Source organism: Antechinus flavipes, chromosome 5 (assembly GCF_016432865.1).
Source record: "Antechinus flavipes isolate AdamAnt ecotype Samford, QLD, Australia chromosome 5, AdamAnt_v2, whole genome shotgun sequence".
NCBI lineage: Eukaryota > Metazoa > Chordata > Mammalia > Dasyuromorphia > Dasyuridae > Antechinus > Antechinus flavipes.
The window spans coordinates 227,513,250-227,537,196 of record NC_067402.1 but is presented as its reverse complement, the minus strand read 5'-3'; the positions used below and the strand labels follow the sequence as shown (position 1 = coordinate 227,537,196).

The 23,947-nt window shown below is 33.9% G+C and overlaps 1 protein-coding gene across 1 annotated transcript in view; it reads right to left on the bottom strand.

Annotated features, from left to right (window-relative positions):
• The window catches only part of FAM186A (family with sequence similarity 186 member A), a 210,748-nt gene that overhangs the window by 126,763 nt on the left and 60,038 nt on the right, over positions 1 to 23,947 (bottom strand). Inside the window, exons 2-3 of the mRNA XM_051962468.1 lie at positions 1,681 to 1,909; positions 887 to 1,063 (exon numbers count right to left, since the gene is read on the bottom strand). Of these exons, the coding sequence (XP_051818428.1) occupies positions 887 to 1,063; positions 1,681 to 1,909 (406 nt within the window). The remainder of the gene's footprint in view (positions 1 to 886; positions 1,064 to 1,680; positions 1,910 to 23,947) is intronic.

The following is a 23,947-nucleotide window of genomic DNA, read 5'->3' as shown; positions in this document are numbered from 1 at the left end:
TAGGAAATGGATCTCATGTCTCATTTTGTCTTTCCATCCCCTCAAGCACTGAACTCTAATACTTGCTAATACAACCTATTTAGGGGTTAAGCCTAAGGATAGAGGAGAACTCTAGTATGAGAACAAGTTGAAGTGCTTTCATCGCTTCCATAAAAAAAAAAAAGTAAAATGAAAAAGGAGTAGAATCTCAGTAAACATTAATGACCTAAATGTTTTCACAGATTCTGCCTTCTTTGAAATACAAATTGGGGACATTGGCTTGGCCTTGGGATGAAAACTGGAGCCCTGTGAGCTTTGGAAGAAAGATATTCCAAGGCTCTTAGAATAAAGGACCATCAGCCCCACAGGTAGAAGATATACTAACCTTCTAAATGAAGAACAATTTTTTCCCTAAGGCAATTGGAGTTAAGTTACTTGCCCAGGGTCACACAGCTAGAAATTGCTATGTGATGAAGGTCGGATTGGAACTCAGGTCCTCCTGACTTCAGGGCTGGTACTCTATCCATTATGCCACCTAGATGCCCCTCAAAGAACAAAAAAATAAACCTCTAGAGATACTGTATCCATAGAAGCTGGGACAAGAAGCTGGCTGGATTCCAGGCCCCAGATATAGGGACTGGATCACCTCACTGTGCTATCAGGCAGCTGTCTCTGAGAACTTTCCCAATCCTCAGGACCCCAGCTTTCTTCCTCAGGTTATCTGTTCGTGATGTACAAGGCTAAGCTGACTACAACAGACTCCTAAAGGTTCTCTTTAATGCAGTTGAGATTTGTTGGAAATTTCCAAGTTTATGTTTAAAAGGAATTTGGGCACCACCATGGAAAGTATAAATTGAAGACAAAAATCAAATTATACTATAAGATTCCAACTGCTTGGAGCACTTACTTAATTTTTTCCTGTATCTTTTTTTGTCTTTTAAGAAATGCATGACAAAAGCAATCAGTGAATTGATGTTGAGCTGAGTAGTACTGAGGACATTTGGCAAAGCTTCCATGTCTTCTATATAGCAGGAGTACTCTTTTTCATCTTCCTCAGAGATGGTGGCATCAGGCAAAGGGACATCTTGAGAAGAGTCAAAATAAAACAGTCAAAAGATCTTAGGGGAGAATGGGTTTATCTTGTTGACTAGCAATATTAAATAAGAGTCTGAAATGGAACATGGGTATTTTGAATTTACTTTCAGCATGAGGCTTCTCCACATGTAAAAAGATGGAACAGGGAAAGAGGATATTTAGAGTAATATTTAAAAAAAAGAAAAGGTAAGTAATCTTATCTAGAATTGAGAATCAGATTTGGAAAGGATCTTGGAAATGTTAAGTCAAAAGGACTACATCCTGGCCAATTTTGTTTTATTTTATCTTTTAATTATAGTTTTAATCCAATAATCACACTCTGATTACATAAAAATTCTGCCTTACAACTTAAACACTTTACAGTTTTAACTCATTTCCTATTATTTGTTTTTACTCTCATTAGCATGGAAAACAGTTATCATTACCTAGAAAATAGTTTTCAATAGGTTATAAAGCTAACTCTCAAATTCTTCTGATCTTAAACATTAATTATTAATTATTTAACATTACTTAAAGTTACTAAATTATAAATTAAATTCAAGCTGTTCTAGTCTCTTTATTTGTTAGGTCTGTAGCACATTTCTAAAACATCCACTGTAAACTTACGACATTTTTCCAACCAGGCTAGAAGTTCTCTTAGAATCCTTTCCTTAACATCAGCAGATTGCATACACTGGTACATTAGGTCCAATGTTTTGGCTCGACACTTTTGGAAATCTTTTTCAGTTGGGAACAAAATCCTTTTCCTGAATTCACTTCGGTCACTATCTCCTTGGTAGCGATTTATGATCTCATTCACTTGCAACATTATGTTATCAAACTGCATTTTCAAATCCTGTGGTAGCAGAAATGGACAACTGTAAACCAATAACCACTTTAAAAGGACAAATTGGCAGAGTGCTTTGGACACCTTTCTTTTCAGGGATTCAGATGAAATAAATTAAAAATAAGCTATCTGTTAGAATGCTTATAAGGTGCTAAGTCAGTGGAATTGATAGAGACAATGGTTGTTTAGCAGAGTGCTTAACAGTTCTCAAGATGTACTTAGTACTTACTACAATTCCACAAGATTCACACCTTTAAAAGAGCATATGTAAGCTAGGAGTCTCAACAGGATTGATTCTGGGAGATTCACAAGCCAGGATTCAGTCGAGGAGATTTGCAAGCCAGAGATGGCAGTCGGGCAGAACGAAGGAAGACAGAGAAATGGTGGCAAGCTGTCCTGTGGAGAACACTGAAACCAAGGCTTCCAGAAAACTAGTCGAGCCCCAAGTGAAGGAGATAAGATTTTGGAAGAGACAATAAAGGATTTGGATTTTAACTCTTGGCTGCATTTGAGGTTATTATTACTTTGAGCTGAAATTAAGGCTGCCTCCAGAAGCCCCCCAAGAAACCTGCTCCCAGAAAACAATATACTTTAGAGAAGAATATTACAGCTATCTTTAACACGTTTTGATGATTGAGCATGTATAATCTATGTCAAATTTCTTATTGTCTCAGGGTGTGGGGCCATGAGGAAGAGAAAATTTGGAACTCAGAATTCATTAAATAAATGTTAAAAATTGTCTTTACATGTGACTGAGGAAAATAAAATATTATTTAAAAATAAATAATAATAATCTATCTTCCACTGAGCTATTCAGATTTTTTCAATGAATTGAAACTAAGTATAATAAGTAAAATGAGCAGAACCTGGAAAACAATTTTTGTAATAACAACATTACAAAGACAAAACATTGGAATGCTCTGATCAATGCAATGACCAACCACAATTCCAAATAACTAATGATTCATTTGCTTCCTGATAGAGGTATGATGTACCCAAGATGCAGAATGAGACATATCTCTTTGGACTTGACCAGTTGATTATAAATATTTGTGAGAAGTATTTGGGGTGGTTTTTTCTTTGCTCTTATTGGGAAGGGTAAGAGAAAGAGAGGGAAAGAACAAAATAAATGCTTGTTAACTGAAAAAAATCATCGCTTAGTCAAAATCATCACAGAATCTCACTTATAAACTTATAAACTTTATAACTTATAAAACCATTATAAAATCATTAACAGAAATCTAGTCCAACCCCTCCTTCTGCAGAGGTAGAGATTTAGGCCCAGAAAGGGAATGTTTTACCTAAAATCACACATCTAGGTATTGACAGAACAATGAATAGAACCCATATTATTGTTAAAAATAATCCCTGTGAAACGAATGTGAACTATCTGCATTTTTGTTTTTCTTCCTGGGTCATTTATACCTTCTGAATCCAATTCTCCCTGTGCAACAAAAGAACTGTTCAGTTCTGCAAACATATATTGTATCTAGGATATACTGCAACATATCCAACATATATAGGACTGCTTGCCATCTAGGGGAGGGGGTGGAGGGAGGGAGGGGAAAAATCGGAACAGAAACGAGTGCAAGGGATAATGTTGTAAAAAAATTACTCTGGCATGGATTCTGTCAATATAAAGTAATTATTAAATAAAAACTAAAAAATAATAATAATAATCCCTGTGTAGTATTTTTTTCTGCTGTACCTCAATTATTTCCAGAGCAGATTGATCTACTGGGGTTTGAAAATGTGTCAGATAGGATCTAGAATAAAGCAGCTGCAACAAATAGGAAATAAGATGAGGAACAATAGAAAGCAGAGGGTAGTATAGGAGAACAGAATCAGATTTTCTAAGCTAAAGTTAGGACAGAGTCCTAACATATAGAGTCAGAGTCAAAACATATAGAGAAATCATCATTCAGACTCATAGACTTCAGACTCATAGAATGGGACAAAATAGGGCCAAACGGTTCGATGAGAACTGTTGAGGATTTTAAATAGATGGCTACACCCATACTTTGCTACTGAAAAACCATACCTTTGACTATAGGTATGCTATTCTATGCAGATTTATCATAACTTTCCAAGGAGCAAGAGTCTTTTAATTTCATTAAATTGCTGTCTGCTGTGATCTTTCAGCCTTATAAAATATGATTCTGGAGCAGCAGTAAGTAATGAGATCAGTTGCTAATATATCTAAGATGTTTTGATATTAAGCTTTAAGTCAGCTTTTGTTTTCCTCTTTAACTCTCCAGAGGCTTCTTAATTTCTTTTCACTTTCTGCCATCAGAGTATTGTTATCTTCATATCTGAGATAGAGAAATAAAGTATTTACTAAGTATTTATTATATGCTAGCTACTGGAGCATTTTCTGTTGTGTCTGACACTTTGTGACTCCATTTGGGGTTTTCTTGACCAAGATACTGGAATGGTTTGCCTTTTCCTACTCCAGTTTATTTTATAGATGAAGCAGTTAAGACAGGATTAAGTGACTTGCTCAGGGTCATGTAACTAGTAAGTGTCTGTTGCCAGATTTGAACTGGAATCTTCCTGACTCCAGGCTCTGCACTATCTAGCTCTTCACCTAATTGCCAAGAAAGTTAAATTCTATTGGACAAGACTGCACTTAAAAAATAGAAAGGGAGATGGGGGTAAGGGAGGGTTGTCTGATGAATTAATGTTTTTGAGCAGTAGTTAAGAAAGTCCACTGAGTCAGGATTAGAGCTTGGAATCAAGTGAATGTGGTCTAGGTATCTGGTGATAATGGGACTTACCCATCAGAAGATTGATGCTACCACTTTGTGGTAGCATCTTTTCTTGCCCTGATGTGTGAACCCCAGGATTTAGAAGGTAAGAAAGAACAAACTGTTTAGAAAAAGAGAAATTGGGATCAATTGAGTCTGGTTAGACTCCTATAAGGAAAAGACTAGGAAAATAAATATAGCAATGGTCATAAAGGAATACAATGATTGACCATGAAAGCGAAGATGGGAAGGCAGTCCATTCTAAAGGCAAAAGGAATAGCACAAGAAAAAAAATACAGAATTGAAAAGACCACAAGCAAACTTGGAAGATGGCAAGTAGACTGGAGAAATTCTTCATGTATATATAATTTTCCCCCAATTTCAGATTAAAACTATTAACTATTTCTGACTTTTCAAGTTTTGTGTTGCAAACTCTATCCCTCCTCTTCTCTCTCCTTAAAATAAGCAATCTGATATAGGTTATATATATATATATATATATATATATATATATATATATATATATATGCAAACATGTAAAATATTTCCATATTAGTCATTTGTACAAGAAGACAACAGGAAGAAGGAAGGAAGAGAAGGAAGGAAGGAAGAAAAAATATGCTTCAGTCTATATTTAAACAACATCAATTCTTTCTCTGGATGTGGAAAATATTTTTCATCATGAGTCCTTTGGAATTTTCTTGGCTCTTTGTATTGCTGAGAATAGCTAAGTTATTCAGAATTTGTCATATAATATTGCTGTTATTTTATCATAATGTTTTCCTAGTTCTGCTAACTGATCACTGAGCTATTCTCAGCCATTCATAGTATATTATCATATAATATTGCTCTTGCTTTATCATAAGGTTTTCCTGGTTCTGCTCTTTTCATTTTGCATCAATCCGTTCATGTAAGTCTTTCCAGGTTTTTTCTGAGACCAACTTGCTTGCTTGCTTGCTTTCTTATAGAATAATAATATTTTATTATAATCACATACTTCAACTTGTTCAGCCATTCCCCAATTACTGGGCATCCCGTTGGTGTCCAATTCTTAGTTACCACAAAAAGAGATGCTAGAAATATTTTTGTACAAATAGCTCCTTTTTTATCTTTATCTCTTTGGAATATACACTTAGGAGTGATATTGCTGGATCAAAGGGTATAAACAATTTTATTACCCATTAAGCATAGTTCCAAATTGCTCTCCCAAGTGGCTGGATCAATTCACAACTTCACCAACACTGAATTAGTGTCGCAGTTTTCTCATATCCCTTTCAATGTTTATCATTTTCCTGTTTTATCATATTAGCCATAGATTGGAGAAATCCTAAAGTTTATGTTATGACAATTGCCAAAAGAATTATATCATTTTCTCTTGGTTTTGTACATGGTATGTAATAGTTCCATACCTTCGTTTAAAAAAAAAAACTGTAATTAGTTAAAATTCCTTCAGAATCACTCTAACAAATGAATATCATTCTATAAAGTACTTGAGGATGGTTGTTTTACCCATTATCAATTATAAAAATTGCAGAATCTTCATTATTTGCCAAGTCATATCTATCTGGTTAACACCTTAAATAGTCAAAGGACATAATAAGCAAAAGAATTAAAAGACTAAGGAAATTGGCTGTATTTTTATATATTACATAAAATATGAAGGAGGTATATTGTTAAAGAGTGAAAAAATGGAAGAGCCTTCATGAATTTCAAATAGCAATTATTACAATGTATGACTTAGATCAGATATAAGCTACTAGTAAAAGGAAAGAAAGTCTAAGGTTGCATTGGGATTTTTTAAATCCTAAAATTTTTATTATTAATTATAGATTTTTGTACCCAGAAATGTCAGGTTGGAAACATTCAAATCATAGGATTTTGGTACATCTGTGACATTTTTCATTTCCAGGATTTCCTTCTAGGAAAACATTTATAATCTTCATATTATTTCATTGATTCAGAAAAGCATATTTTGCTAATTGCAAGATTTATTTCCTTTGGAACACTAGAAAATCGACTATTCACAACATATAAAAAAAAAGAACTTATGGGGGGGGGAATTAAGTAAGAGAGGTAGAAGAAAAAATCGGAAAAGAAATAAGAGTGATCCAAGAGAATAATGGAAAAACAGCTTGGTAAAGGAAAAACATGTACAAAAATTCATTGAAGAAAGTAGAATTGGCCAAATGGAAAAGAAAGTACAAAAATCCATTGAATTTAACAAATACTTGAAAAACAGAATTAGCCAAATGGAAAAGCCAGTGTAAAAATTCACTGAAGAAAAGAACTTCTTAAAAAGTATAATTGGTCAAATGGAAAAGGGGATACAAACGCTAATTGAAGAAAGTAATCCTTAAAAATTAAAATTGGGCAAGTGAAAGCTAATGACTCAAGAAATATCCAGAATAGATCAATCAAAAGAATGAAAAAGAAAGAAGAAATGTAAAATATTACATTGGAAAAATAATTAACTTGGAAAATAGATCCAGGTGAGATAACTTAAGAATTATAGAACTCCTCTATGAAAAAACCAACAAAATAGACAAACCCTTAGTAAATCTGATTAAAAAAAGGAAAGAGGAGAATCAAATTGTTAGTCTTAAAAATGAAAAGGGAGAACTCACCACTAACGAAGAGGAAATTAGAGCAATAATTAGGAGTTACTTTGCTCAACTTTATGCCAATAAATTCGACAACTTAAATGAAATAGAAAAATACCTCCAAAACTATAGCTTGCCCAAACTAACAGAGGAAGAAGTAAATATCCTAAACAGTCCCATCTCAGAAAAAGAAATAGAACAAACTATCAATCAACTCCCTAAGAAAAAATCCCCAGGACCAGATGGATTTACATGTGAATTCTACCAAACATTTAAAGAACAATTAACTCCAATGCTAAATAAACTATTTGAAAAAATAGGGATTGAAGGAGTCCTACCAAACTCCTTTTATGACACAGACATGGTACTGATACTTAAACCAGGTAGGCTGAAAACAGAGAAAGAAAATTATAGACCAATCTCCCTAATGAATATTGATGCTAAAATCTTAAATAAAATATTAGCAAAAAGATTACAGAAAATCATCCCCAGGATAATACACTATGACCAAGTAGGATTTATACCAGGAATGCAGGACTGGTTCAATATTAGGAAAACTATTAGCATAATTGACTACATCAATAATCAAACAAACAAAAACCATATGATCATCTCAATAGATGCAGAAAAAGCATTTGATAAAATCCAACATGCATTCCTAATAAAAACACTTGAGAGCATAGGAATAAATGGACTTTTCCTTAAAATAGTCAGGAGCATATATTTAAAACCATCAGTAAGCATCATATGCAATGGGGAAAAACTGGAACCTTTCCCAGTAAGATCTGGAGTGAAGCAAGGTTGCCCTCTATCACCATTACTATTTAATATCGTATTAGAAACACTAGCCTCGGCAATAAGAGTCGAGAAAGATATTAAAGGAATTAGAGTAGGCAATGAAGAAACCAAACTATCACTCTTTGCAGATGATATGATGGTATACCTAGAGAACCCCAGAGATTCTACTAAAAAGCTATTAGAAATAATTCATAATTTTAGCAAAGTAGCTGGCTACAAAATAAATCCCCATAAATCCTCAGCATTTTTATACATCTCCAACAAAACTCAACAGCAAGAGATACAAAGAGAAATTCCATTCAGAATAACTGTTGATACCATAAAATATTTGGGAATCTATCTACCAAAGGAAAGTCAGGAATTATATGAGCAAAATTATAAAAAAGTCTCCACACAAATAAAGTCAGACTTAAATAATTGGAAAAATATTAAGTGCTCTTGGATCGGCCGAGCGAACATAATAAAGATGACAATACTCCCTAAACTAATCTATTTATTTAGTGCTATACCAATCAGACTTCCAAGAAAATATTTTATGATCTAGAAAAAATAACAACAAAATTCATATGGAACAATAAAAAGTCGAGAATCTCAAGGGAATTAATGAAAAAAAAATCAAATGAAGGTGGCCTAGCTGTACCTGATCTAAAATTATATTATAAAGCAGCAGTCACCAAAACCATTTGGTATTGGCTAAGAAATAGATTAGTGGATCAGTGGAAAAGGTTAGGTTCACAAGACAGAATAGTCAACTATAGCAATCTAGTGTTTGACAAACCCAAAGCCCCTAACTTCTGGGAAAAGAATTCATTATTTGATAAAAACTGCTGGGATAATTGGACATTAGTATGGCAGAAATTAGGCATGGACCCACACTTAACACCATATACCAAGATAAGATCAAAATGGGTCCATGACCTAGGCATAAAGAACGAGATTATAAATAAATTAGAGGAACATAGAATAGTTTATCTCTCAGACTTGTGGAGGAGAAAGAAATTTGTGACCAAAGATGAACTAGAGACCATTACTGATCACAAAATAGAAAATTTTGATTACATCAAATTAAAAAGCCTTTGTACAAACAAAACTAATGCAAACAAGATTAGAAGGGAAGCAACAAACTGGGAAAACATCTTCACAGTTAAAGGTTCTGATAAAGGCCTCATTTCTAAAATATATAGAGAACTGACTCAAATTTATAAGAAATCAAGCCATTCTCCAATTGATAAATGGTCAAAGGATATGAACAGACAATTTTCAGAGGATGAAATTGAAACTATTACCACTCATATGAAAGAGTGTTCCAAATCATTATTGATCAGAGAAATGCAAATTAAGACAACTCTGAGATACCACTACACACCTGTCAGATTGGCTAAGATGACAGGAAAAAATAATGATGAATGTTGGAGGGGATGCGGGAAAACTGCGACACTAATGCATTGTTGGTGGAGTTGTGAACGAATCCAACCATTCTGGAGAGCAATCTGGAATTATGCCCAAAAAATTATCAAATTGTGCATACCCTTTGATCCAGCAGTGTTTCTATTGGGCTTATATCCCAAAGAAATACTAAAGAAGGGAAAGGGACCTGTATGTGCCAAAATGTTTGTAGCAGCCCTATTTGTAGTGGTTAGAAACTGGAAAATGAATGGATGCCCATCAATTGGAGAATGGCTGGGTAAATTGTGGTATATGAATGTTATGGAATATTATTGTTCTGTAAGAAATGACCAGCAGGATGAATACAGAGAGGACTGGCGAGACTTACATGAACTGATGCTAAGTGAAATGAGCAGAACCAGGAGATCATTATACATTTGGACAACGATATTGTATGAGGACATATTTTGATGGAAGTGGATTTCTTTGACAAAGAGACCTAACTGAGTTTCAATTGATAAATGATGGACAAAAGCAGCTACACCCAAAGAACGAACACTGGGAAACGAATGTGAACTATCTGCATTTTTGTTTTTCTTCCCGGGTTATTTATACCTTCTGAATCCAACTCTCCCTATGCAACAAGAGAACTATTCGGTTCTGCAAACATATATTGTATCTAGGATATACTGCAACATATCCAACATATAAAGGACTGCTTGCCATCTAGGGGAGGGGGTGGAGGGAGGGAGGGGAAAAAAAAACCGGAAAAGAAACGAGTGCAAGGGATAATGTTGTCAATATAAAGTAATCATTAAATGAAAATTAAAAAAAAAAAAAGAATTATAGAACTCCGTGAAAGCCATCAACAAAAAAAGAGCTTAGATATAATCTTTTTTTTGCTATTATATTTTCTTTTTTTAAATAATAGTTTTTTATTTTTTAAATACATACAAAGATAGTTTTCAACATTCGCCCTTGAAAATTCTTGTGTTCCAAGTTTGTTTCCTTCTCTTCCTTCCACCCCTTCCCCTAGACAGTAAGTAATCCAATATATGTTAAATTTGTACAATTCTTCTATACATATTTCCACATTTATCATGTGCACAAGAAAAATCAGATCAAAAAGAAAAAAAGGAAAAGGAAAAAAAAAGTAAGCAAACAACAACAAAGGTGAAAATACTATATTGTGATTGACATTCAGTCACCACAGTCCTCTCTCTGGATGTAAATGGCTCTTTCCATCACAAAGCCAGATAGACATCATCTTTCAAGAAATTATCAAGAAAACCTGCCCTGATATCCTAAATCTTGAGAATAAAATAGTAACTGAAAGAATCCACTGATTACCTCCTAAAAGAGATCTCAAAATAAAAACTCCCAGAAATATTATAGCCAAATTCCAGAAATCTCAGAAATACTATAGGCAGCCAGAAAAAAATGATTTAAACATCAAAAAATCAGTCAGGTTTATAGAAGATTTGGCAGCTTCTACATTAAAGGAGCAAAGAGATTAGAATATGATATTCTAAAAAGCAAAAAGAGTTTGGAATACAACCAAGAATCAATTATCTAGAAAAAGTAAGCATAATCTTTCAGGGAAAAAATTCAATGAAATAGGAAGCTTTCAAACATTCCTAATGAAAGTTCACAGCTAAACAGAAATTTTGATCTTCAAACACAAGACTCAAGAGAAGCAGAAAAAGGCAAACAGGAAAGGAAAAAACATAAGCTTCTCAATAAAGTTAAATTATTTACATATCTACCTGAGAAGATACTTATAACTCAAGAACTGTATCTGTATTTGAGTATAAGTTGGCTTTGATGGGATGATATTGTAATGCAGGAGAAACTGAGGCAAGATAGAGATTAGAGAGTTTTTAATATTTTATTTAAAAGGGAGAGATTTACTGGGACCAAATAGATCCATGGTTTAGTCCCGGGGCTGAATGAGACTATCATCTCCAAGAATCCAGTAGCCAATGTGAGTTCTCAATGATATATATATACATAAACACATACACATACAAACACACATACATGGCCCAGATAGAGCAGTAGACTGACAAACACACATACATGGCCCAGATAGAGCGGTAGACTGAAGCAGGGGTGGACTCTGAGTGCTAAGAGCAGGAAAGACATTATAGTGGAGGGAAAGAAGGGAAAGCATTGCTCAAACCTTATTCTCATCCAACTTGGCTCAACATATTCAGTTGGGTACAGAAATGTATTTTACCCTACAGGGAAGTAGGAGGGGAGGGGGACAAGAAAATGGAGAAGCTGATAGAAAGGAGAACAGATTGAGGGAAGTGGTAATCAGAGGCAAAACACTACTGAGAAGGAATAAGGTGAAAGGAGAGAGAGAGGAAAAAACTACAAACATGGGGAAAATAGGATGGAGGGAAATACAGAGTAATCATAACTGAATGTGAAGGGGCAAATTCATCTATAAAATGGAAACAGATACCAGAGGGGACTAAAAACCAGAATGCTACAATATATAGTTTAGAAGAAAAATATCTGAAAGAGAGAGAGACACACAGAGTAAAGGTAAAATGCTGGAGAAAAATGTCATGCCTCACCTAAAGTTAAAATTTTTTTTAAAAAGCAAGGGGAGCAATCATGATCTCAGATGAAGCGAAAGCAAAAACACATCTAATCAAAAGAAATAAGAAAAGAAAATACATTTTGCTAAAAGGAACTATAGACAATTGTTACAGGAGCAACTGGCTAATGGGTTCTGGGTGTTACTGGAGCCACCTGCTAGTGGCTGCTGGGGATTTCTAATTCTGTCTGGCAGAATAGATCTCTTCATGTGAGAGGATCATGATACAAGGAGACTGAGGCAGTTGCATTCTCTGACCTATCTCCTCTTCCCACTTGCTGCCTCTTTATTTCATTCAATATTCACAAACAACTTCTACATCAGTAGAGGCTGATTTGCATTTCCTTCATGGATGTTATGATTCACAGTTGTGGGGGCTTTCAGGAGAACCAACCCACCCGTTCACACTTAGGCATGATCCTCAACAGGATGTAATTTAGAAATAGTTTATTACTGGCCAGGATGGAACTCTCAGTAGAGATCCGCCCTGAAAAGAAGTAGAGACAGGCTTATAAGCATCCTTGTTCAGCTTTGTGGTTATAGTAACTCGACTTTCCACTTAAAAGGGGAAAATAGGGGGCTTACATGATGTCTGACATTGTTAGGCAAGCATTCTGTCTAAACATAGTTGAGCAAGCACTTTGTAAAACACTTCTTTTAATTTAGTTTAAGCAACATTTTCCTATAAGCCTGAGGCCCCCCTGACCCAGGACTGAGGAGGGGCCAATCTTTTGTCCATTTCACTAATATAAAATTTAACCATAAAAACCTTATAAGCAAACACAGAAAAAAGAAATGTTAACTCCTTTATTGACCATCTTGCCACAATTGGGTATGAACGTCATAACCAATTAATAAAGTACAGGTATTCATGTATTGCTAAATGGAGCTAGAGGAAATCATAAAAACAGGTTGGTTAGATTGCAAATTTGTTACCTAATCTCAAATGGTCTCTCCCAGCAGCAAGGAAATCATTCTAGCCTTAACTGATTCATCATTCCACTCTTTATAGGAGCTATCCCCAAACCTTCTCATCTATATTTAACCTTGCCATGTATGTGTTGGTTTTTCTTAGTTTCAATTCCTTTATTTTTGTTCTGAGAAAAATTCTACACCAACAAAAGTGAGACCAGAATTCACTAAGAGCTCCCTTTTCTTTTATCTTCTTCATCTCATATCACTAAAACATTTCTTTTATTATCTTCACCTACACTCTGTTCTCAGATGAAAAGATAGCATTTCTCTCTGCCATGGGCATTTGTCTACATTTATTTTATCATTTCCCATTTTTTCTTTTCTAAAAGATTTCCCTGACAACAATTTCTATTCTTTTATCTTCAATTAATTTTCACCTACTAGCTCCTTCGCTGTTGTCTACAAACACACTCATCAATCTTCCATCCTTAAAAAAAAAGTAAAAAAAAAAAATTCATTTGATTCTATTATCTCTACTATCTTATCACTGTAATAAATACACCATCTAGGCAAGACAAATTTCCTCATTAACCATGTCCAAAATAAATGTATTGTTTTGTACTTGGAGTTCATTATCTCCCAATCACCACGGAGTCACATACTTCATCATCAGTACTTGGGAGTTCTGATTGGTCACTGCTTTCATCAAAATTCTTAAAGTAAAAGATTTCAGGTGTTTTTCTTTGCAATGCTGTTCTTAGTATAGAAACTGATTTCATGATTCTACACATATCACTCTGTAATAGTTATATAAGTCTAACCAAACTTCTTTGGAACTGACCCATTCATCATCTCTTGTGTCACAATATTTTATTACATTTATATATCATCATTTGCTCAGCCAATTCCTAATTATTAGGACACTCCCTTTCTCTCCATTCTTTGTTTCAACATATAGTTTTCTTTCTTTCTACTGTGATAGGTAAAAGATGAAATGACTGAGAAAACAAAGGTTTGATCTCTTAATTTTTTTTACGACCCACATGTACAAAAATGTTTATAGCAGCCGTTTTTGTAATGACAAGGAACTAGAAACTATGTGGATGCTCAGCTGGGGAATGGCTGAATAACTTATGGCATATGAATGTTATAGAATATTATTGTTCTATAAGAAATGATAAGTAGGATGATTTCAGAAAGGCCTGCAGAGACTTACATGAACTGATGTTAAGTGAAGTAAGTAGAACCAAGAGAACATTGTACACTTCAACTCTGATGGACACAGATCCATCTCCATGGATTCAGTTCAGTTCCAATAAACTTTTGATGGAAAGAGCAATTTGCATCCAGAAAGAGAATTATGGAGATGGAATGTGGAATTCAACAAAGTATTTTCATCTTTTTTGTCGTTGTTTGCTTGTTTTTGTTTTCCTTCTCGTTTTTTTCCTTTCTGGTCTGATTTTTCCTGCATAGCATGATAAATGTGGAAATATGTATAGAAGAATTGCACATGTTTAACATATATTGGATTACTTGCTAACTAGGGGAGGGGATGGAGGAAGGGAGGGAGAAAAATTTGGAACAAAATGTTTTGAAAAGGTGAACATTGAAAACAATCTTTGTATATATATAATGAAAATAAAAAACTATTATTTAAAAAATAAAATTAATGTTTTTCCCTCCCTCTGTTCTTTGTCTTTGCAACATGTTATTAGGTTTGTTTGCATCTGTATATTGTCATCTGTTCCACTGATTAGCTTTTCTGTCTTTTAGTCTGTAACAGAGTTTTGGTGACTCTTTCTAGTATAGTGTAAGATCTCATACTGGCACTACCTTTCTTCCTACTTTTTTTTTTCATTATTTCCTTTGAGAATCTTGATCTTTCTTGCTCTGTAAAGTAATCTTTTGGTAGTCTGGTATAGTACAGAATATGTACATTAATTTAGGTAGTATTGTCATTTTTTTATTAAGCTATTATTGCCCCAAACAAGAGAATTAATAAATAAGTGGTTATTTAAGTCTGTCTTTATTTCTATGAGGAGTGCTTTTTAAAAGTTATATTCACATAGTTCCTATGTACATTGTAGCAGAAGGACAGAATTATATATAATACATTTAGGAGTCTATTTTTTATTTTCAAAACATATGCATGGATAATTTGACAACATTGATCCTTGCATAGCCTTGTGTTTCAGATATTCTCTGCCTTCCCCCGCCCTCCCTTAGATGGCAAACAATTCAATATATGTTAAACATGTTAAAATATATGTTAAATCCAATATGTATAAAATATTTATACATATTCTCTTGCTGCACAAGAGAAATCAAATTTAAAAAAGAAAGTAAATGAGTAAGAAAACAAAATGCAAGCTAACAACAAACAAAAAGAGTGAGGATGTTATGTTGTGATCCGCATTCAGTTCCTACAGCCCTCTCTCTGGGTGTGGATGCCTCTCTTTATCATAAGATCATTGGAACTGGCATCAATCACCTCAATGTTGGAAAGAGTCACATTCATCAGAATTGATCATCTTATAATATTGATGTTGTATACAATGATCTCCTGGTTCTGCTCATTTCACTTATTTCACTTATGAACACTTATGAACATTAGCTCATGTAAGTCTCTCCAGGCCTGTCTAAAATCATTCTCCTGACCATTTCTTATAGAACAATAATATTCCATAATATTCATATACCATAACTTATTCAGCCATTCTCCAACTGATGGGCATCTACTCAGTTTCCAGTTTCTTGCCACTACAAAAAGGGCTGCCACAAACATTTTTGCACATATGGGTCCCTTTCCCTCCTTTAAGATCCTTTTGGGATATAAGCCCAATAGAAACACTGCTAGGTCAAAGGATATGCAGAGTTTGATAATTTTTTGAACATAGTTCCAAATTGCTCTCCCAAATGTCTGGATCTGTTCATAACTCCACCAACAATGTATTAGTATCCCAGTTTTCCCACATCCCCTCCAACATTTGTTCTTGTCTTTTCCTGTCATCTTAGCCAATCTGAGAAGTGTGTAGTGGTATTTCAGAGTTGTCTTAATTTGCATTTCTCTGATAAATAGTGATTTAGAGCACCTTCTCATATGATTAGAAATAGTTTTAATTTCTTCATCTAAAAATTGTCTGTTCATATCCTTTGATCATTTATAATTTGGGGAATGATTTGGATTCTTATCAATTTGAGTCAATACTTTATATATTTTAGAAATGAAGCCTTTATTAAAACCCTTGAATGTAAAAATGATTTGGAAAACAATTTTTACAGTAAGTATTTCTGATAAATTTCTAAAATTTCATTTCTAAAATATATAGAGAACTGAGTCAAATGTATAAGAATACAAATCATTCCCCAAATGATAAATGGCCAAAGGATATGAATAGACAATTTTCAGATGAAAAAATTAAAATTATGCCTAATAATCTGGAAAAATGCTCTAAATCAGTATTGATTAGAGAAATGCACATTAAGACAACTCTGAGGTACCACTTCATACCTTTCAGATTGTCTAAAATGATAAGAAAAGATAATGAATGATGGAGGGGATGTGAGAAAACTGGGACACTAATGCATTGTTGGTGTAGTTGTGAAATGATCCAACCATTATGGAGAACAATTTGGAACTATGCCCAAAGGGCTCTAAAACTATGCATACCCTTTGATCCAGCCATCTCACCACTGGCTCTGTATTCCAAAGAGATCATTTTTTTTGGTTATTCTAGTATTTTCAATCAATCAATAAGCATTTATTAAGTACATGTTATGTAACAAGCATTGTGTTGAGCACTGGGTATACCGGAAAAAAAAAAAAGTAAAAGACAGTCTCTACTCTCAAGGAGCTTACAATCTAATGAGGAAAACAATAGGCAAACAAATATATATACACCAAAATACTACAGGTTAAATAGAAAATAGTTAACAGAGGGAAAGCATCAGAATTAAGAGGAGTTAGGAAAGATTTCCTGTAAAAGATAGAATTTTAGTTGGTACTTTTAAGGAAGCAAGTGGAATGGAAGAGAGAGCTTTCCAAATGTGGAAGAAAGCCAGAGAAAATGCCCAAAACCAAGAGATGGAGTATCTTGTTCATGAACCACTCAGAAGGCCAGAATAACCAAATTGAAAAATAAATGGTGGGGAGTAAGGTTTAAGACTCTTGGAAAGATAAAAGGGGGTTAGATTATAAAGGGTTATGAATTCTAAATTGAGGATTTTATATTCGACTTTAAACTCAATATGGGGCTAGAGGGAGTTTACTGAGTAGGAGGGGGTGATGAGGTTGAATTTTCAGTTTAGGAAAATCAATTTGGTGACTGAATGAAAAAAGAATTGGAGTGCAGAGACATCTGAGGCAGGCATACTACCAGCAAACAATATTGCAATAGTCTAGAGGTTCTGTGAGGAGGCTTTGCACTATAGTGGTGGCAATGTCACAGAACAGAAGGATGGTGGGGAGAGGTATTTGAGAGACACTGCAGATGTGAAATCAACAGGTCTTAACAACAGCTTGAATACTGGGTGGGAGAGGAGTAACAGAGGACTCAAGGATATATCCTAGTTTATGATCCTGAGGGATTGGGTGCAGGAGAGGGGTAAGATTTATTGGGAAGTTATGTTTTGGACATGTTTAATTTAAGATGTCTACTATACAGCCAAAATTAAATTCCTGAAAGGCAGATGGACATGTGAGATTAGAGATCAGAAGAGTGTAGGGCAGGTATGAGAATTATTAGCATAAAGATGATAATTCCATCCATGGAAGCTGATGAAATTACCTAATGTATTATAGAAGGAAAAAAGGACAGAATATTTTTATTTTTAGTTCAATTCTTGAACTGTTTTTATTTTTATTTTTCATTAATAATAGTGCTTATATATAATATATGTAATTATCATATATAATATATAAATAATATTATATATTAATATATTATATTATATTAATATATATGTATATGTATGTGTGTGTATATATATATGTATATATGTATATATATATGTATATATGTGTATATATATATATATATATATATATATATATATATATATATATATATGTATATGTATATATATATATATAAAAGTACAGTGGATAACTGGGCCTAGAAATTCATCTTCCTGAATTCAAAACTAGCTTCAGACACTAACTAGTTACAGTGACTCTGGCAGGTCACTTAACCCTATTTGTCTAAGTTTCTCATCTGTTATACTGCAACATATCCAACACATAAAGGACTGCTTGCCATCTAGGGGAGGGGGTGGAGGGAGGGAGGGGAAAAAAAAAATCGGAACAGAAACGAGTGTCAATATAAAGTAATTATTAAATAAAAAATTAAAAAAAAAATAAGTTTCTCATCTGTAAAATGAGGTAGAGAAGGAAATGGCAAACCACTTCAGTTTGCAAAACAAAACATGACAAAAACACCACACACAAAAAACCCAAAACAAACAATAAAAAAAACACACCAAAAAAATCCCACACCAAAAAAAAACAAATCGGTTAACAGAGTCAGACTCAACTAAAATCAACAAAAAACAATGACAAAGATATAAAATTTCCTCTAAGGACTGCATTGGCTGTAACAAAAAATTTTGGAATGTTATTGTTGTCATGTTTAATGAAGAAAAATTAGGAAAAGAAATGAGATCTTTGCAAAAGGATATGGAAAGGGAAAAACAGAAATTATCTGAAGAAAACTTGTTAAAAATAGACTTGATGAAATGGGAAAAGCATGTAACTCCATACAAAATAGATATGAAAAAGATATCAATTCTTTGAAAAATAGAATTGGTGAAATAGAAAAAAAAAATGCAATGAAGAAAACAATTCAATTAGCCAAACATAAAAGGAGCTAAAAAGGTAATTGGAGGAAATAATACATTAAAAATTAGAATTGAACAAATGGAAGTGAATGACTCAATAAGAATTCAAAAATCAGTCTAACAAAACCAAAAAATGAAAAAATAGAAGTAAATATGAAATACCTCCTAAGAAAAACAACTGACCTGGATAATAGATCTAGGAGAGACAATCTAAGGATTATTGGACTTCCTGAAAGCCATGATGAAAAAAAGAACCTAGACATTATCTTTCAGAAAATCACAAAGGAAAACTGCCCTAATATCTTAGAATCAGAAGGAAAATAGCCATTGAATGAATTCACCAATTATCTCTTGAAAGAGATCCCAAAATGAAAACTCCAAGGAACATCAAGGTCAAATTTCAGAACTATCAGATCAAGGAAAAAATAGTGCAGGAAGCCAGAAAGAAAAAATTTAAATACCAAGGATTATCCAGGCATTACCCAGGATCTAGCAGTTTCTGCCTTAAAGGATCAAAAAGCCTGGAATCTGATATTCTGAAAGTCAAAGGAATTTGGATTACAGCAAAGAATAAACTACCCAATTAAAATGAACATTATCTTTTAGTTAAGAAGATGGACATTCAGTGATACAGGTGAATTTCTGATGAAAAGATGAGAGCTAAACAAATATTTGATCTCCAAACATAGATCTCAAGAGAAGCATAAAAAGGTAAAAAGGAAAGAACTCTTGGAAACTATATTTCTCTTATGGGTATACTTAGAGAACGTGAGTATAATTTGATTTTATTATGATAATATGAAAGAGAAACTAGAGGTGGGAAGAGGATTGTACTAAAAAAAAAAGAGGAAAAAGGAGGTAAAATAAGGGAAATTACATCTCACAAAGAGGCAAAGAAGACCTATTATAATAGAGGGAAAGAAAGGAGGGACATGAACAATGTGTGAATTTTACTCTCATCAAATTTGGCTCAAAGAGAGAATATCAGATGTATTTAGTTTCACAAAGAAACTGATCTCACCTTATAGGAAAGTGGGAGGGGAAGGGGGAAAAAAGGGGGAAGTCTAACAGAAGAGAAAACAGAAGTTGTAGGGGGAAAAAGTGTAAGAAAAAAGGAAGGGCTGTTTGAAGAAAGTGGTGATTAGAAATAAAATACTGGGGAGGAGAAAGAAAGAGACAAGTATAACAAGCATAACACAACAAATAAGATAGCAGGAAGTACAGAATTAGTTATTCTAACTATGAAAGTGAATGAGATGAACTCTCCCATAAAATGGAAGCAGATAGCAGACTGGATTAAAAGCCAGAATCCTACAATATGTTGTTTACAACAAACACATTTAAAGCAGAGTTATTCATACAGAGTAAAGGTAAAAGGCCATAGAAGAATTTATTATGCTTCAGGTGAAGTTAAAAAAAAAAAAAAAAAAGCAAGGGTAGCAATCCAGATCTCAGATCAAGAAAAAGCCAAAATAGATCTAATTAAAAGAAATAAGGAAGGAAACTACATCCTGCTAAAGGGTACCATCGATAATGAAGCAATATCAATATTAAACATATATGCACAGATAGAACATCCAAATTGCTAGAAGAAAAGTTAAGGGACCTACAAGAAGAAATAGCAAAACTCCATTGGTGGGGGATCTCAACCTTGCTCTCTCAGAACTAGATAAATTGAATCACAAAATAAACAAGAAAGAAGGAGGTAAACTGAATGTTAGAAAAGTTAGGTATGATAGGTTTTTGGAGAAAATTGAATGGAGGGGATTTCCAGGGGTAGATCCAAGATGGCAGAGATGACACACATATTTCTTTCTTTACAAGGTTCTTTACAACCTTCAGACTACTTAGCATATCCAGTCTCTAAATTAACTTTGGACTGGCAGAACCCACAAATATTAGGAGTGCAACAAATTATCAGCAGAAGATAATTTCAAAGATTGCCATAAAAGGTCTATTTCAATTGGAAATGGGTGGAAGGCAGCCAGCACAAGCAGCTGATCATAAACACCAGCACAGAAAACGCAGAATCCCAGGGTAGATTCCATATGACAGTGCAGACTCCATGGGGAAGATAATTTACAGGGAGGAAACAGACCAGAAAAGGTATGTTTCAACCAGAAACAGAAGGGAGGCAGCCTTACACAAGCAATTGAGCACAAAAGCCAGCACAGACAGTGCAGAGTCCTGGGGTGGTGTGGACTCCACAAACGTGTGGACTCTGTGGGGTGAAGTGGAATCTGAGGTGGTGCAGACTCCACATTGGATAGAATTGATGGGGAGGAACCTTCAGGAATCTACAGCATTGTTGGCCACTCTACCTTGGTTGCAAGCTAGTAGATCAGCAGAAAAATTATAAAACATTCAAAACAAACACAAAAGATCAATAGTGAACCCCAAAATGCCAGAATCTCACAGGACCTGACCATGTCCACCCAGCCCCAGGAGTGAATCAGCACTGACCCATGATAGCTGGGGCCACTTGGAAAACCTCCCCTGTCCTAAAAGCAGACCTAATTTTTTTAAATGAGTAAAAAAGTAAAGAGGACTTTGACAAAAGACAGCCTTTATGTGAAAGAGAACAGATTTCAAACACTGAGGAGACTAAAGGTAGATTGTCTCCAGATGAAGCCCCAAAAGGTAAAATAATCTGGTCCCCATTACATAACTTCTCCTAGAAGAAATTAAAAGGGATCTTAAAAGAGAGCTAGAAAAAAAATGGGGGAAGGAAATGAAAACTTTGCAAGATGGTTTGAAAAGGGATATAACTCATTAAAAGATAGATTTGATAAAATAGATAAAAGCAACTCCTTAAAAAACAGAATTTGTGAAGCAGAAAAAGAAAATAACTCCTTAAAAAACAATTTGTGAAATTGAAAAAAATTCCATGAGAACAAAACAACTCATTTAAAAATTCAATTGGACAAATACAAAAAGGGGGAAAAAACAAATGAAGAAAATAATTTACTAAAATTCAGAACTGAAAAAATGGAAATGAATGATTCAATGAGACAACAAAATGTCAAACAAAACCAAAAAAAATGAAAAAATAGAAAAAATTGTAAAATACCTAATTGGGAAAACAACTAACCTGGAAAATAGATCTAGGAGAGACAATCTAAGGATTATTGGACTCCCTGAAAACCATGATGAAAAAAAGAGCCTAGATACTGTCTTTCAGGAAATTATCAAAGAGAACTGCCCAAATGTAATAGAATGAGAAGGTAAAAAAAGGCATTGGAAGAATTCATTAAACACGTCCTGAAAGAGATCCCAAAATAAAAATTTTAAGGAATATTGTGGCTAAATTTCAGAACTATCAGACTAAGGAAAAAATATTACAAGCAGCCAGAAAAAAAAAAATTCAAATACCGAGGAGCCACAATAAGGATCACTCAGGATCTAGCAGCTTCCACATTAAAAGATCGAAGGGCCTGGAATCTGATATTGCGAAAGGCAAAAGAACTTGGAATGCAGCCAAGAATAAACTACACAGCTAAGCTGAGCATTTTCTTTCAGGGAAGAAGATGGACATTCAATGAAACTGGTGAATTGCATTTATTTTTGATGAAAAGACCAGAACTAAACAAAAAATATGACCTCCAAATACAGAAATCAAGACAAGCATAACAGGGTAAAAAGAAAAAAAAAACTCTTGAGAACTGTATTTCTGTTACAAGTAAACATAAAGAGAGTACATGTATAATATGATTTTACTGTTATACTATAAAAAAGAAACTAGAGGTGGAAAGGGGATTGTACCAGAACAAAAGGGGAAAGAGGAGGTAAAATGAAACAAATTACATCTCGGGAAGAGGTAAGAAAAACCTTTTATAATTAAGAGAAAGAAGGAAGGGTGAAGAATATTGTGTGAATCTTACTCTCATCAGACTAGGCTCAAAGAAAGAATATTTTCATATTTGGTTTCACTGAGAAATTTCTCTCACCTTATAGAGAATCTGGAGGGGAAACAAGAAAAGGGAAGGGGTAGGCTAAATAGAAGAGAAAACAGAAATAGTAGGGGAAAGATATAAGTAAGGGGGAGAGTCTCTAAAAGGGGAGGACTGCTTGAAACAAGTAATGCTCATAAGGAAAATACTGGGGAGGAGGGAAAGGGGAAAAGAAAAGAGGAAAGTATAATTGGGGGTTAATAAGATCATAGGAAATACAGAATTAGTAGTTTTAACTGTAAATGTGAATGGAGTGAACTCTCTCATAAAAAGTAAATGGATAATAGACTGGATTAAAAGCCAGAATCCTGTGATATGCTATTTACAAGAAACACATTTAAAGCAGAGTGATACATACAGAATAAAGGTAAAAGGCTAGAGCAGAATCTATTATGCTTCAGATGAAGTAAAAAAAGCAGGAGTAGTCATCCTGATCTCAGATCAAGTAAAACCAAAAATTGATCTAATCAAAAGAGATAAGGAAGGGCATTATATCTTGCTAATGGGTAGCATAGACAATGAAGCAATATCAATACTAAACATACATGCACAAAGTGGTATAGCATCTAAATTCCTAAAGGAGAAGTTAAGACAGTTGCAAGAAGAACTACACAGCAAAATTATATAGTGGGAGATTTCAACCTTGCTCTCTCACAACTAAATAAATCAACCCACAAAATAAATAAGAAAGAAGTTAAAGAGGTAAATAGAATACTAGAAAAGTTAGGTATGATAGATCTCTAGAGAAAACCAAGAGAGAAAGAAAGGAGTACACTTTCTTCTCTACAATTCATGGAACCTATACAAAAATTGACCATATATTAGGACATAAAGACCTCAAAATCAAATACAGAAAGCCAGAAAGAGCAAATGCATTTTTTCAGATCATAATTATATTCAATAAAGGGCCAGGGAAAATAGACCAAAAAGAAATTGGAAACTAAACAGTCTCATCCTAAAGAATGAATGGGTGAAACAGCAAATCATAGACACAATCAATAATTTCATCCAAGAGAATGATAATAATGAGACAACATACCAAAATTTGTGGGATGCAGCCAAAGTGGTAATGAGGGGAAATTTTATATTGCTAGATGCTTATTTGCATAAAATAGAGAAAGAGAAGATCAATAAATTGGGCTTGAAACTAAAAAAGCTAAAAAAAAAAAAGAAGAAGAACAAATAAAAAAACTCCCAATCAAATAGCA